Source organism: Pseudorasbora parva, chromosome 16 (genome assembly GCF_024679245.1).
Source record: "Pseudorasbora parva isolate DD20220531a chromosome 16, ASM2467924v1, whole genome shotgun sequence".
NCBI classification, from domain to species: Eukaryota; Metazoa; Chordata; class Actinopteri; order Cypriniformes; family Gobionidae; genus Pseudorasbora; species Pseudorasbora parva.
In genome coordinates, this window is record NC_090187.1 from 10249944 (window position 1) to 10266213 (window position 16270).

At 37.0% G+C, this 16270-nt stretch overlaps 2 protein-coding genes across 2 annotated transcripts; both read left to right on the forward strand.

Annotated features, from left to right (window-relative positions):
- Positions 1 to 3343: 3343 nt before the first annotated feature.
- On the forward strand, positions 3344 to 7865 carry pglyrp5 (peptidoglycan recognition protein 5). The gene is made up of 5 exons (XM_067419453.1): positions 3344 to 3488; positions 3813 to 3992; positions 4080 to 4260; positions 6800 to 6918; positions 7538 to 7865. Exons 2-5 carry the CDS (start codon positions 3950 to 3952, stop codon positions 7720 to 7722), a joined length of 528 nt encoding a protein of 175 aa, XP_067275554.1. The 5' UTR covers positions 3344 to 3488; positions 3813 to 3949; the 3' UTR covers positions 7723 to 7865.
- A 2200-nt stretch (positions 7866 to 10065) lies between these two features.
- Positions 10066 to 11537, forward strand: foxg1c (forkhead box G1c). The gene has a single exon (XM_067419859.1). It carries the CDS (start codon positions 10371 to 10373, stop codon positions 11535 to 11537), a length of 1167 nt encoding a protein of 388 aa, XP_067275960.1. The 5' UTR covers positions 10066 to 10370.
- Positions 11538 to 16270: the final 4733 nt, after the last annotated feature.

Consider the following 16270-nt stretch of genomic DNA (forward strand, 5'->3'; position numbering starts at 1 on the left):
TAATGTTGGACGTTTGATGGAGTATTTCTGTGTTAAAAATACTCCTTCCAGTTTCTCACAAGTTTCGGAGAGTTTTTTTTTTTGAGTATGGGTCGACTTGACGTTAATAGATCGGAAGGTCCTTGTATGGGCCGTACGGCTCCTCTCCCGGTAGGGTGCGCGCGCGCGTGACTAGAGCGAGAGAGGAAATGCACGCCCATAAACACTCTCTCAGGTGCAGGTCCAGTCGTCCGTGAACACTTATGACGCGCCGCGCTCCCGCTCCACTTTATTCCTATGGGTGACGTCGAGCGACTTCAACGCTTCAGCACAGCATTCCAGGAAGGCAGAGCTGCATTTGAACCGATTTGAACGCAGAAATGACGGGAAGCTTCACAACATCGCGGATTTCCACGGTCATTGCTGTTACAGGACTTCACCAAATCATACAGAAGAAGTGTGTTTTTGACGGAGCGGTCCCAGCGATAAAGGTTCGGTCCTGCTTTGGAAGCAGCCGGTGAGTAAAACTGCTTCAAATGTCTGTGCTGTTGGCTATCGTCGCGTGAGTAAACATCAGTAAACAACACGATCGCGTGCTTCGTCAATCAAATGCGCTAAAGGTTAACGTTACTCCATTGTTAACGTTACACTAGTCTGACGTGCAAAACCGGTTTGCTTGCTACTGCTAAGGTTTAGTCACATACAATAGTCCATAAACCGAATCATGTCCTCATAAACTGCGAGTAAAGACACACAAATGTTGACAGTTTGATACAGTACATACCACAGAGACGGACGTCCTGCTGTAGCCGTTTCTCCGGTTCAATTTATTTCAGCCTGATTCTGGATCATGTATTAGCTGAATTCGATCGATAGCATACATGGGTCGATAGTATACATGGGTTTCTTCATGCTTGAGGACGTCACCGCTTTGGGTGTGCTCGTCATTCTTTAGCTCCACCCACACGATACGCCTCCAGGCGCTCGTTTTTTTCCGGAAAGACTCGGTACAGCCTATATTTCTTTTATAAATATGATAAAACTAAAGACTTTTCGGAGATATGAAGGATGCAATACTACCCTATAGGTACTCAAGATTGACATGAGATTGACTTAAACTGAGAGTGTGTGTGTGTGTGTGTGTCCCGCGCTTTAAAATCAGTCTCATATACAAGTGAAAACTCTATTTCTGGCTGCTTGTCAATATCTGTGGATCACTGGATCTTTGGTAAGCTGTAAGGAACACTACATCAAGTCCAAACTTGTGATAACTGTCCGTTAGTTTTTCTCACGTTTTCGCAGTTTCCCCTTTTAACTCCAGTCATGCAGCAGCTCTTCTGCCACTCAGTCTGGCCGAGGGGGCGTGTTCCTGCAGGAAAGTGACGTCAACGCATATCCTCCATGCATGCACACAGCAGAGTCTGCAAAGTACCACAAGAGACTGCATCATGTCTCAAGGTATATAACATTCAATAATAATGAACATAACTACTTAGAGCACTGAATACTGCAGATTCATTTTGGCTTTGATAGTTTTGACAATCAGCTGGTGTGTGGTGGGCGTTCTGGCGCAATATGGCTGCCGTCGCATCATCCAGGTGGATGCTGCACATTGGTGGTGGTTGAGGAGATTCCCCCTTCAATGTAAAGCGCTTTGAGTGCCTAGAAAAGTGCTATATAAATGTAACAAAATAATTATTAAATTATATAAACGTGTACATTTGAGTCTGAGGACGTGAACAGCTACCCGGGTAGCCATCTTTTAATTAAGGTCATGTTTTGATACTGTAAAAGGCAGCTGCTGCTGTTGTAAGTGGAGCTCGGTGACTATCTGTCTACATTTTTGCATTGCCTCAACACGCTGATGACATGTGATGTCTGTGTGCGGGTGCACGGAGGTATGGAAATACATGTTGACAGGCAGGTAGGACATCCTAACATTTCATTAAGACCGAAAGCTGGACGAAATTGTTTCGGTCAACGGAAGGTATGTACATTTTGAATAGCTTATTTAGACCACTTCTATTGTTGATTGCTATCAGGATGTGAAGAGTTTCAACCAGTATAAAAAGTGTTCATGAAAAACATGGCCTGTCCTACCTTTAATTAAACCAAATTAACTGCAGATGTGTCCATTGCTTCCACATTCTTTTCTCATTGACTACGTTTACATGGACAGCAGTAATCTAATTATTGACCTTATTCTAAATAAGACAATATTCTGATTAAGGTGTTTACATGAGTTGCTTTTAGAGTACTCCGTTCATGTTCTCGTTTTACATGTGATAGAACATAGATCGATTATGGCACGTCATTACGTCCCCATGCCACGCTATGTTCTCCAACATCCAATCATAGCGTGACTTTGGCAGGTGTGTTAATTTTATGGGCTCAGTAAACCCGCTAACTTCACCTGCGGGTGTCGCTGTTGGACAGTGTTACTTTACATTAAGAAGTATAACAAAACATGCATTTTTATAATGTTTTATATCTACATTTACGTTGATTTATTTTTTTTAATATTATGTATTGCCTCTTTTTGTTTGTTTTTTGAAGAGACACTGCCCCTCTTTCCTCCTTATTGACAGCCTACATTTAGAATAATAGCTTTGATTAATTATGAAAAAGGTTTAAAAATCATGACTCTTTGGATTGTTTTTCCTGCCGTCGAGCCACAGGCGTTCACTGAATGACCCATCTGGTTTGCGATTACAGATACAAACTTATTGTATTTTACTTTTACAATGAGCATAATAATTACAACAAAAATAAAAATAGAGAGAGAGGACGCAGTGTTCACAATGAACAGTCAAGTAAAACACACACCGCCCATAGCAACGACGTTTATGGCAACGACTTTTCAGACTGACAGATCCGTAAAAGATAAACGCGACTTTTCCACTATTTGTTACTGTTTTGTACACGTTGTTATATTAAGTATAATTCCAATTTTGTTTTATTGGCCACAATATTATCGATGATTGTTGAAAGGGGCACTTTTGATTAATTTTCAAAAAGGGCAGAGGCTCCAACCCACAAAGCCTCCCCTCTGCACTCCCCTGTTGTGCGTAACGTTATGTGTCCTGTCACAAAATGCGGTGAAATCTCAGACATGACATTAATAGTAAGATTAAGGTGTGTACATGTCTCTGATAATGCGACTAAAATAGGCATACTCCACATGTCTTAATCCGATTTATGTGTAGTTAGATTATGACTTTAATCAGATTAAGGTAATTAGAAATCGCTGTCTACATGGTAGCCTCTTAATCAGAGTATTGTCTTAATCAGATTAATATTGGAGTATTGTTGTCCATGTAAACGTAGTCATTGATACGCCCCCAAATCAGAAACTCTTGGCTCCAGAGTTTCCACTTGTCAAATTTCATACTTAAAATTTTGTGGCATTATGTTAGTTACACAGTGGAGTCAATGGTAACCAAAGCTGTTTATCCACCCTTTTTTCAATACCTTCCTTTGTGTTCCACAGAAGAAAGTCATACAGATTTGTAAGTACATAAAGGTTTGCAAATGGTGACATTTTTGGATGAATTATCTCTTTAAATCTAATACAGAATCCACACTTCGGAGGTGAGAATACAAATGAAGAAGTTATTAGGCTATTACAAAGAGAATAATCATACGTTTCACACTGCTTAGATATTGTGTAATTGTTAAAAATTGTTAATGCAAGCGTAAATGCCTCTTTCATGCCATGCTGCTACTTCTGTTATTTTTTTTCAGTAGAAATTATCGCCATTTATTCATACTGGCATTTCCGTAGCGGTCTATTAAAAGCCTGTGCAGAACAATTTCTTCACGTGTTATTGCAGGACTCGCGACCAGAATATTTGCACGAGTCAGGAAAGTACGCGGAAGTATGAACACGTTGTCCCACCCTGACAATAAACTTGTCAGTTTGCAAGTCATGTACATTCGCTGACTGTTGAAAGAAAGGTTTGTCGCTGATATGGACGGACACACACCTGTAGAAACACTGGACATGAATTCGGGTGAGGGCAAATTATCTTCCTAAATATGTGTTTATGTAATTTGTAGCATTTTGATCTGAGCTCACTGGTGTTTCGCCGTGGCTGTAGTTGTGAGTCGTCGTGCTTGGAACGCAGTGGATCCTCGAGACAAGGCAGCGATGAAGAGTCCCGCACATACTGTGGTCGTCCACCACACAGCGCTCCCGCAACCGCGCGACATCGTCCCTCAGCTCGCTCACATCCAGCGCATGCACATGCAAGAGAGGGGCTTCGACGATATCGGTTACAAGTAAGATAGATAATAGAACATTACATTTAAAATCTAACCACACGTTATTATTTAAATACAAATGTTTATAATTGTTTTGCAAAACTACTTGTTGGTATTATTTGGATATGGTGTCAAATGTCAATGACGTGAATTTTTTGTCCAGGTCTGACTATTTAAATCCGACTTAAACAAAAAACAAAAAACAAACAAAAATTGCAGGTAAAGTGGGCAGGTTAAGTTTGATTTTACTTTCAGAGTATGGATAAAGTGGGCCAGTGGAATTCAGGTAAAGTAGGCTAGTGCCCTTTAACTTTCAGTAATTATACTCAAATTCATTAAATATATTGACATTCGCTGGTTATTTTATAGTTGACAGGTATAGAAAATTGAAATGAGTGTGCCATAAGGAAATTCAAGTCAGAGATGGAAGAAAGGAAATAAGACAAGGCATTGAGTTCAATCTGTGTAGTGAATAAAGGATGAAAGGAGCAAAATGTAGATGCAGAATATAACGCTTTAAAATATGGACACAATTTAAGTTCATTTACAGTGTTACAAAAGTTGGACCCACTTTATATTAGGTGGCTTTAAATCATTTTGTACTAACATTTAAGTGATAATTTGATACAATGAACTTATTGTACACATACATGTACTTACATTTAAAAAATAGCTGCATGTAATTACATCTGTAATACATTTCTGGGGTTCCATTTATAATCACACTGTTGAAACTTCCCTTACACCTAACTTACCTTACCGTTAAACTTACCCATACCAGCACACCTGTCCCTAACTTTACTCATATCCCACCTCAATATCAGCAAAAGTGTTTCGCAGTACAATATAAACACAAAAAGTACATATATTTTGATGTAAGTACAGTTTAGACCACCTAGTATAAAGTGAGGCCATAAAAAAGCTATACAATATGATTACCATTTTGTTTTTGAGTATTCCTGTGAATTTGTGTTAACCTGCTTGTTGTTGCATGTGTAGAAGTCCCATTTTTAATGTGTTGTTCATGAGTTCATTTTTATCTTTATTCTGAATTATGAATATTCTGATATATGATATTCTTTATCCAATTTAATGTCAACACAACACATGCTGAGTGAACTGATTGATTTTACTCAAAGCTTAGGGTAAATGCTTTTGGTTTCATAAATATGTTGTTGAATATGTTTGATAATATCTGTTAATAAACCATGTGGTTTTAATTAAAATACAGGATGGTTTTTGATAAATCAGGGATGACCCACTTTACCTGAAAGTAAATGTTTATACCTTGCAAAATATATAACTTGCAATTAATGCATTATATCAACTGTATGCAAAGTGAAATATTATAGCTGGACCCTAAAGTTCAAAAAAATCTATAAGTGTCTAAATGACATGTTTAACAAAAAGTGGTCCATTCACTATACCTTCATTCACTTCTTAATAGGTAGTGGTTACTAACCCTGAACCTACCCCTTAACCCATGAAGTTACCTTATTCTTTGATAATATACTGTAAATACATGTAAGTGCACATACTGTAAAATAAAGTGACACCAAAAAAAGTCTTATCCCAAGAACATTTCACTAACGTTCACATTAAGATATAAAAACGTTATTTCTGAATGTTCAAAACATCTGTAAAAAACAAACAAAACGTTTAGCCTTTAACGGTAAAAGAGCATTTAATATGATCATTTTGCAAACATTATGGTAATGTTACGTTTGAATGTTGTTTTAAAATACATTAGAGACAACAAAGAAGTTCCTCAAGCGATGTAAATAATGTTTTGTGCCTACATGCTATTAAAAACTAGATAACATTAAACAAACGCTCTGTTAATGTTACTGTAAGATCGTTGATCATAACTTTGAGAGAACCTTGCCAGAACGGTAGCCAAAGTTCTAGTAAACTATCATAGAGAAAGACATTTCTTGGTCATGTGACAAGAAAACCATACACTCTAAAAAAAAATGCTCCGTTAAAAACAACCCAAATTGGGTTGAAAATGACAAACCGAGCAATTGGGTTGTTTTAACCCAGAGGTTGTGTTAAATGTTTTCCCAACTTACTAGTTTTATTTAACTCAACTTTTGTTTAAAAATGACTGTATTGCTTGCTTAAAATGAACCCAAAGTATGTTGATAATCCACATTTATTAAAATAATGTTAAAAACACTATTAATACGCTTAATGAATAATAATACAAACGATAAACATTTATGAATAATTTTAAGTCAGCCAAATAGGGATTTTAAAAAAATAGTTGGGTTAAATAAAACTTCCCAGCACGTTGAGCAAACATTTAACCCCAACCGCTGGGTTAAAACAACCCAATCGCTGAGTTTGTCCATTTTCCTCCCAACTTGGATTGTTTTTAAGCCAGTATTTTTTAGAGTGTACTACAAATAACCTTTATGACTGTCATGTTTGTTTTAAATATATAATCACATATTTTTATATTTTTATAAAAAGGCATGTTTTGTCCTGTTAAAATTCTGCTAACATAACAGGACTGTCTATACATTAAAAATCAACTCTCTCTGTCTTCCTCAAGCTTTCTGATCTCTGGAGATGGGGTGGTGTATGAAGGGCGGGGATGGGGGATTGTAGGGGCCCATGCAAAGGATCATAACTCATATTCTGTTGGCATCGCACTCATGGGCAACTTCAACGGTGAGAACACGACTACTTCCATTAGTACATTCAAAATTTTGAGTTAATTGAAATTCAAATTTTGAGTTAATACAACGAACATTTTTTGAGATTCGACAACCTTTATTTTTTATTTATTTAATGGTTTATTTAAAAGGGGACAGTGCAATTTCATAAAACACATGAAGAAACATGGTTAAAAAAGCCAGAATTAGCCAAAAAGCTATTTTTTCATCTGTACTAAAATATTATTATCAGATTTTGTAAGCATATTGGGTAAGTGTGTGTGTTTTATTTGTGATGACTGAGCCAAATAGTGCTATTTTCATGATAAGATACAATAATATTTTGAGTTTCTATTTATTAAACGAATTTCCTTCATTGTAGCAACTCACATTTTTAATTTCAATAAACTCAAAATTTTAAGGCAACCAGGTTACTTCTTACTTTTTTAAGTTAAACAAACAAAAACCTACAATTTCTTTTACAGTGTATATATAATTTATTGTTTTGTTGGGATATTTTGTGGGTTTGTAAATAGAAAAATAAATCAACACGAATAAGGCTTTCATTGTAATGAAATACTGAAAGTTCACAAATCATAAAGAAGATTAGTTATATATTGTCTGTTTGTCTGTAGATGAATTGCCCAGTTCTGCCTCGCTGTTGGCTCTGCTGAGACTGCTGCACACTGGAGTGCTTCACGGTCATGTGCGCCCCAATTTTGAGCTTATAGGACATAGAGACGTTGCAAAAACTGAGTGTCCGGGGGAACATTTATACTCTCAGCTACCAAAACTAAGAGAGCAATTACAAAACCTCTGATGACTTCTTTGTGTAAGCTATGTTAATGATTAAAGTGATTTGTTTGGAGTCTAGACTTGAAATCAGCAAAATCATGAAAAAAAAAAAAAAAACTACTTAAGTGACGTTTTGTACATTTAGTACTCTGGTCAATTGTATAAACACACAATTGTGTGTGGTGTGAATATATTTTTTTAAAAGAAAAAATGTCTTTAACACTTAAAGTAATCATCTGCTACAATGCACTTATATGTTTTTACATTGTACTTGGATGTACCGGTAATTACACTGTTGACCCACCCTTAACCCTTAACAGACATATCAACCGTACGATCACACATACTTTTGGAAAATTATGGTAAACAGGTGTTTATGTATTTTTCTTGTATTTTGCCATATTTTATTGTTTGGACTCCACCCTACTAACTACATAATTATGGTTTGATTCCCTACTTAACTGATATCTTGTTTGACCCTATTATTTGATGACTGATCAGCAACTTCATTCTTTTGTGTGACTGAAGTGTGCAAACTGATACTGTCACCTGAAAACTGAAAAGTCCCATCCGTCAGAAATCAGACAGGGGGGTGGAGCAATAGAGCTGTAGAAGAATTTTGTCTCATCTCCTTCTTTTGACTGCATTTTTTAACACTCAAAGTAAGGTCCACCGTGCGGTTGAGAAATCAGTTAAAGGGTTAAACTATAACCATCAAACCTGACCCTGTATCCCACCTCAATAGCAATAGGTCTGCAACACAAACAGTTTGTACATTATACAGTCAAACCAAACATTATTCAGACACTAGATATATGTTTTTTTTTACCGTAGAGTGCAGGACACAATAGTTCATTTATGTAAATGAGGATAGCAAAATAAAGTCAACTGTGACATATTATACCCACAAAGTCTTCATACAGTGACTACCAAAACTGATAAAACATTTGGGACCAAATTATTCAGACACTTTGACCAGACCATGTTTTGGCTGTTTTTTTTCTTTTTCTTTCTTTAATTGCTAATGTGACCTTTTACACCACAGACCAAAATTAAGCATTGCTTGGTCATTGGTCGACCTAAATTGGTATTATGGGGCGGCAGTGGCTCATGTAGATTGTCTACAAACCGAAAGGTTGGTGTTTCGATCCCCGGTTCCACCTGACCAAGTGTCAAGGTGTCCTTGATCAAGACACCCAACCCCAGCTGCTCCCGACGAGCTGGATGGTGCCTTACATGGCTGACATCGCCGTGTATGAATGGTGTATGAATGGGTGAATGTGAGGCAAAAATGTAAAGCGCTTTGGATGGCCATAGGGTCTGTTAAAAGCGCTATATAAATGCAGTCCATAAATGCAGTCCATTATGTAATTGTGTACTTAAATTTAACAGCTGATTGGTTGATTGTAATCCATTACATTCCTTTCCATCAGTTATGTGACATTATCAAGATGAATTTATTCTGACACAGTTTAACTCTTCAGTTATTGTCATATTTTATTACCATTTTCTAAACTATAGCGAATAAACTGTGGTAATGTGAGAAAATGTTGAAGGTGTCTGAATAAATATAAAGTGTGACCTAAAATTGCAATGCATGAACCGGTATCATATGAATGTGCAGTTTCACTTGTTTAATTTGATGTGACCATTTAAAAAGCCCATGTTTTCTAATGTTGTCCAACTCAGGGATTTTAAAACTGGGGTCCGGGGACCCCCAGGGGCCCCAAGAGAGTGACAGGGGATCAGTGGAAAAGTCTAAAAAACAACAACAAAAAAAATTAATTAGTAAAGCAATAAATTAGATAAACAAATGTGATTAAAACATTTAAACAATATTAGTTGGTTATTAATTTATTAAATAGCCTACATTACATTAAAATGTATTAATATAGCTAAATAAATTTAAAAACTGATTATAATTCAATAAAAATAAATAACACATAACAATACATTTTGACATTGAGAAGAGCAAAATATAGTATAATAATGTAACTGAAACGATGTTTAGATTTATTTTATTTTAAATTTTTAAATAGCCTACATACCTCACACGGATGATCATATCCTAACTCGCTTCGATAAAGAGTGTAACTATAGGCCTGCTTGACATGAATTTACAGTTCAAGAATTCGTAGACGCAAAACAACGTTAATTTGAAGCAAACAAATAGTCTATGGGAATAGCATGCATTATCAAAGTTTGAAGCACATAGCGTAAAGCACCGAGTTACAGACGTCGTCCTTACTCGTTCACTTTATTTTCTGAATGGTCCGTTGAGGACACGCTCCATGGGTTCATCCTCCAGAGATTAGGGTTCATGTCCATCCTAAGCTGTTTGTTTACTCACATCTCCAAGTGTTGTCGTATATCCGAACTCCTTAGCATAACGTCGTTTTGCCTCGCTCGCTTCTGACAGGCATTCAGTCAGATGAATGTGTAAACAGAAGGGCGGTCTCAGGTGAGAGGCTTGAGTTTCACCGGCTTTCGAAGTGTTATAATTGAGCCTTCGAGTTCATTGATCAGTCAGAGAGATTGGCTGTGCCGGAAACTTATCAGATCTTTTTGTTTGTCCTCAGGCGTTTCTGAAGAATGAGCGGGCACTTTCCGTGTTTTTTTCTAAGCGTTTAAGTCCTGCTGGACACCTTTAGGAGCGTGTTTGTATTGTCAAACATGGAGGAACTAAAAACCCCAGTTAGTTTTTTTCACAAGTCGTCATTCAGCATTAGCAGCTTATTGCTCCGACACGAGCGCGCGAGGAACGACTCGAGCGCCGCGCAGGAAGCACCGCGCTCTCGTGCCGCAAAGCCACCTGCGCGCTCCCATCACCATCAGTCAACTGATGGAAAAGAGAAGCCGATCCCAAAGCGGAACGAAGCGAACAGAGCGGATAAAAAGGATTCTGGGGGAGTTGGAGAGCCAAAGTGTGAAGGAACAGATGGACAGTCACAGGAGAAGAAGAGTAAACCCGATAAGCCTCCGTTTAGTTATAACGCGCTTATCATGATGGCTATCCGCCAGAGCCCGGAGCGACGGCTCACTCTCAACGGCATCTATGAGTTCATCATGGGCAACTTCCCGTACTACCGAGAAAACAGGCAGGGTTGGCAGAACTCCATCCGACACAACCTAAGCCTCAACAAGTGCTTCGTCAAGGTCCCGCGCCACTACGATGACCCGGGGAAAGGCAACTACTGGATGCTCGACCCGTCCAGCGATGACGTGTTCATCGGCGGAACCACTGGAAAACTGAGGCGCCGGTCTACAGCGGCGTCTCGCGCCAAGCTGGCCATGAAGAGAGGCGCGCGGCTGTCCTCCACCGCGACCACCGCCGCAGGACTGGCTTTCGCTGGCTCGTTTTACTGGCCCGTTCCGCCGTTCATGACCCTCCAGCACCGTCACCCGAACTCCGCGGCTCACCACAACAACTACGCCGCGTCGGTTTTGTCCCAGAGCTCGCGTCACTTCAGCTCGGTCGGTCCCGCTGCGGAAAGACTGCTCCTCCCGTCCGCCCAAGATGCGACTTACTATGGAATGGGATGTGAACAGATGACCTCCACCTCCTCGTTCACCGCGTCTGCCTCTGTGCCTCTGCCTCTCTCTTCCCCCCGCTCTTTTAATTTACTTTCCAATCAGTCCAGTTACTTTTACTCTCACCAGGTGCCCCACACTGCGGGACTGTCACCCTGGTCGCAGGAGGAATCTTACCTCTCCAAAACATCTCCCTCTGGACAGTTTTTCCCTGGAAAGCCATCTCCTTCTTCTGAATACGTCGGGGGACTATGTACAGACATTCCCAGTTATTTTCCTCATTTTAACACAGCCAGCTCCATGCACTGAACAGCCGGCTATTTTTCAGCTTTTTGAAAAGTATTTATTAAACGAGCAAGCAGTTCTTTTTGTATCAATTATTTAATTTCTTGTCAGGCCAAATATTTGTAGCCAAAACCATTTTGCTTTTGTAATTTCCAGTTTACAGTCCAGTTACCCAACAAAGTCACGTATTGTATTTTTAGGTGGTGGTCATGACATGTGATGAACATGATGGTCTGAAAAACTAAACGTGGCGGTTTGACAAACAATGCGCTGCTAAAAAAGGGAAATAGTTGAGGGAAACAAAAGAGACCACATTCGATGCCGTCTTTTTGGTGGCTGCTTCGCGCGGAGTTGGATAAGTTTGTATAAGATCAAAGACAATATTAACTGCATGATTCTGTCCGTTGCTTTTTCATAAGATGTCTTCACGTTGTTCAGCATTACAGTCACTCACATAATCTTAATACTGTAGATATTTGTCTAAGAAGCTTACGGGTCTTGGCCTGTAATTTTGACCTGGCCCAAACGGCTCACTTAAAAGAAATACATGTTTTGGAGGAACATACCTCTGTTGTTCATGCAATTAACTGTTATTGCTTTATGAAAGAAATCTACTGCAATTTCAAATTTGCAGACAGGTTTTTGGTAACAATTTGCAATAAGTTTTTCAACATTTGTAAACATTAGTCAAATGCATCACAAACGCAAACAATGAATACTTCTACAGCCTTAATGTTAATATCAACATTTACTAATATTTTTAAGATCAAAAATTGTATCGGATAATGTTAATGCACTGTGAATTTGAACTGACATCAACATTTTATAGAATATTAATATGCTACTAAATACTGTAAAAAAATAAATAAATAAATAAATAAATATATATATATATATATATATATATATATATATATATATATATATATATATATATATATATATATATATATATATATAACAAATGCAACCTTATTGTAAAGTGTTACCAACTTTTCATACATCCAAAATGTGTATGTAAAAATATTCTCTCTTTTTTTTTGTGCTTATTTTTTGCTTCCAATTAACAGCAACCTTCTCATAAAAATATGTGAAACTATGTTTATTTAATATTTTTAATCTTTAATCATTTTTGTTTTGTACAGCACTTTGGTATTCTTGATTCATAAAGGTTAGAAAAAATAAATGTATTGTACGAAACAAAGTCTGGGAGTTCATCTTAAACCTCATCTTATCAATTAGATTCATTGATTCAGCAATGCAGGGAATTTAGAGCATTACAACAGATTGTAATGTTTTATGAAATGGTTTATATGTATATTAAACAATATGCAGATCTCTCTCTCTCTCTCTCTCTCTCTCTCTCTCTCTCTCTCTCTCTCTCTCACACACACACACTCTCACACACTCTCTCACACACACACACACACACACACACACACACACACACACACACACACACACACACACTGTTGTGTTTTCATGTTTGAAATGTTCTGCATTTTCACATTTTCAAAAAACATAATTTAGTATGATTTATAAGCCTTTTTCCTCATGGTGACCAAAAAATTCTATCTTTGTGGGGACATATTGTCCCCAACCTGTAAAAAAACTATTGTGATTTTAACGATAAAAGACTGTAAAAATGCTAAGGTTAAAAACAGTTAACTGGTTAACAGAAAGTGTCTGTACTATATCCGGTGAATAGCTGTAATAGATCTCACCTTACATTTAATTAGTTGTATAATTTACACATATAAAAATGTAAATTGACATTCACTCAAAAAATTATACGTTGGATTCACATAATTTTTTATGTCAACAGGTTCCACATAATTGGGTTATGTTGAATTTAATTAACATTAAATTTTTTCTTAGTTTTTTAAAGTTTATTTTAAAAATGTTAAGTTTATTTCTGTAAATGTATTTTTTTAATGTAAAGTTAATTCAATGCCATTTAGTTAAATCAGGTTAACATTCTTAATTTTGTCCAAAACTATTACGTTAAATTACTCTGAAATGAATTTAAAAAAACAAAACAAAAAATAAGAAATCCTGTTTAATTGATTATTTTTATTTATTGAAATGCTATTTTTTACAACATTTACAAAACCTTTTACATTACAAGATGGTATTGGCTAGGCTAGATGGTTTTGTTACATCCATGGCATGCCCAAAGTCATTGTTTTTTGATTATTAAAACAACTTTAATTGATATTAGCAGATCCTTACCCCAAGCACATGCTACACTTCACCATAATGGTAATGTACAAAAACACTGACATAACACAAACTTTTAAATACCAACATAACAAAACATTAAACGTTAAAAAGTCTCTCCATTTTCTCATCTCATTAGAAATGCATAAAATAGCACTTTATTTACTCTCCAAATTCAGCCCATTTGCAAAGCATGATGGGAAGTGAAAGTCCTGTTTGATTGGGTTACTTTGAAACATGTTATTCAAAATAAAAACATCAAGTTATGTCAAAGAGTAACGGTTTTAAGTCAGTTTAACATGAATCAATTACATTTGAACCAGAAACCCGATATAATGAGGTTAAATCAAGATGAATTGCTTAAACAAAGTGAACAGCATCATAAGTTCATTTTTTTTAGTGTTCCCAGAATTCCCGGCATGACACTTCACATCTGATGTATTTTTGTCGAAATAACTGTTTCTTCTTAGTTTTCCTAATCAGTTATGTACATTAGGTTTTTGATACATTTATGTTGATAAATGAATGTTTATTGCATTTTTAACGTCATGTGTGTTACCATGATGGTGTTTAGTGTTTGTGTGAATGACATGTGCACCTTATACATTAGTTTAGTCTTCCTAAAAGCTTCCTGTGATGAGCTTTGATTCATCTTGTGACTCTGATAACCTCTGCAATTGGTGGGTGTCAATATATATCAAAGTACATAACACATATTAAAGCTACACTGTGTGATATTTTCCCCCATGAAAGGTATATGACGGTATATCCGGTGAATATTAGTTTCTGTTCCTCTCAATTCCGATTTCGTTTTAACTCCTACGGTGGCCGATTTAGTCCAAGATTAACATGGCTTCCAGTTCGACCTCGTTCATGACTGCCATTGAGTGTTAAAACGCGAAAAGCAAAGCTTGAATTTACGGGTATGTCCCTCTTTGGCTAATGTACTTTCAAGATGGAGGGGCAACATGGCGACCAGCATTCGAACCCCTCACCCGTATGTATTTTCAATGGCGTATTATAAACTTACGAGAATACTTTATTACTTGAAAGAAGTAAATATACATTAATGAGCACATATATTTTTTGAAAGAACTAAGTGTTTTTAGCTAAGAATAAACTAAAAAAGTTACACAGTGTATATTTCAATCGGTTGGTAATTTAACATATTTTTTTCAGGTAATGAAGTACGGTTATTTACTGTAAATTTAACTTAAATCTGTAAAACCTAAAAAGTTGCAACCACAGCTGCGTTTTTTTTATGAGGACATTCAATTATATCAGTTTAACGATATTTTCCATGGCCTAACCCAACTCCTACACCTAAACCCATTACAGAAACATGTGCAAAACACTTGTTTTAACCGATTTTATAAGACTTTTTAACTAGTAAGGACCAGTAGTCCTCACTAGTCAGTTGTCATAATATTTCACTATATAAGTGAGGACATTTGGCCCCCTCACAAGTAATTGTACACACACACACACACACACACACACACACACACACACACACACACACACACACACACACACACACACACACACACACACACACACACACACACACACACACACACACACACACACACACACACAAATGTCTGAGGGTCTCTAGAGTGCGATCACAGCTTCAGCTCAGTAATGAAGTGGATCTCCTTTTTCAAATGGCTGAGGAGGGGAGAGATAAAAAGAGACGATAGAGGAAATTCAGAGAGAATTCAACCACAGCACCCTAGAAATAAAAATCACGTTCATCAGATTACACCACTTCAAATAGACACACAAGTGGTTTTTCACATTTGTACAAGCTGTGGTAATTGAGTGAGCTAGATGAGAAGTGTTGCCCTTGAACTAAGGAAACCAGGTCTGAGTGCAGATTTTACCTCCGCTGAATGACCGGTCTGAGCAGACCTTACATGCCCTCGCCATTGGACAAATCTGTTTTAAAAATCTGTTTCTTTATTTGACTTGTTATTGAATTGAATTTTTTTAATTAAGTGATTTTAATATTAAACCTAATTTAAATTTCTTTGAGTGTTATAATAAAATGAGACCCACTTTATATGAAGTGTCTTCAAATGTCTACAAGGCCTGTAGATATACTAACATTTAAACTAATCATTTGATACAGTGCAGTTATTAATACATGTTTTACACTGTACTTTAAAAAAACATACTATTTAAAAAATATCTAAATTATATAATTAGAAATTATAATTTCTGTTGACCTACACATTAACCCTTAAACCCAACCATACCACCAACCCTGTCCTTAACCTTACCCACATCCCACCTCAATAGAAGCAATGTGTTTTGCATCAACCAAAAGAAATTTTTTTTTTTTATATCTCATTATACACAGGTGAACTTCACCTCACCTCTCAATATCACCTGATATAAAGAGAGAAACACAGAGATGTGTGAAGACGCCTCTCAAGACAGGTTTCTGGAGCCTCTTCTTCCTCAAACAAAGAGAGCTTTATGAGGACACAATGCTGTTTCACCAATCTCTCACACACACGCAGGCGATTGCG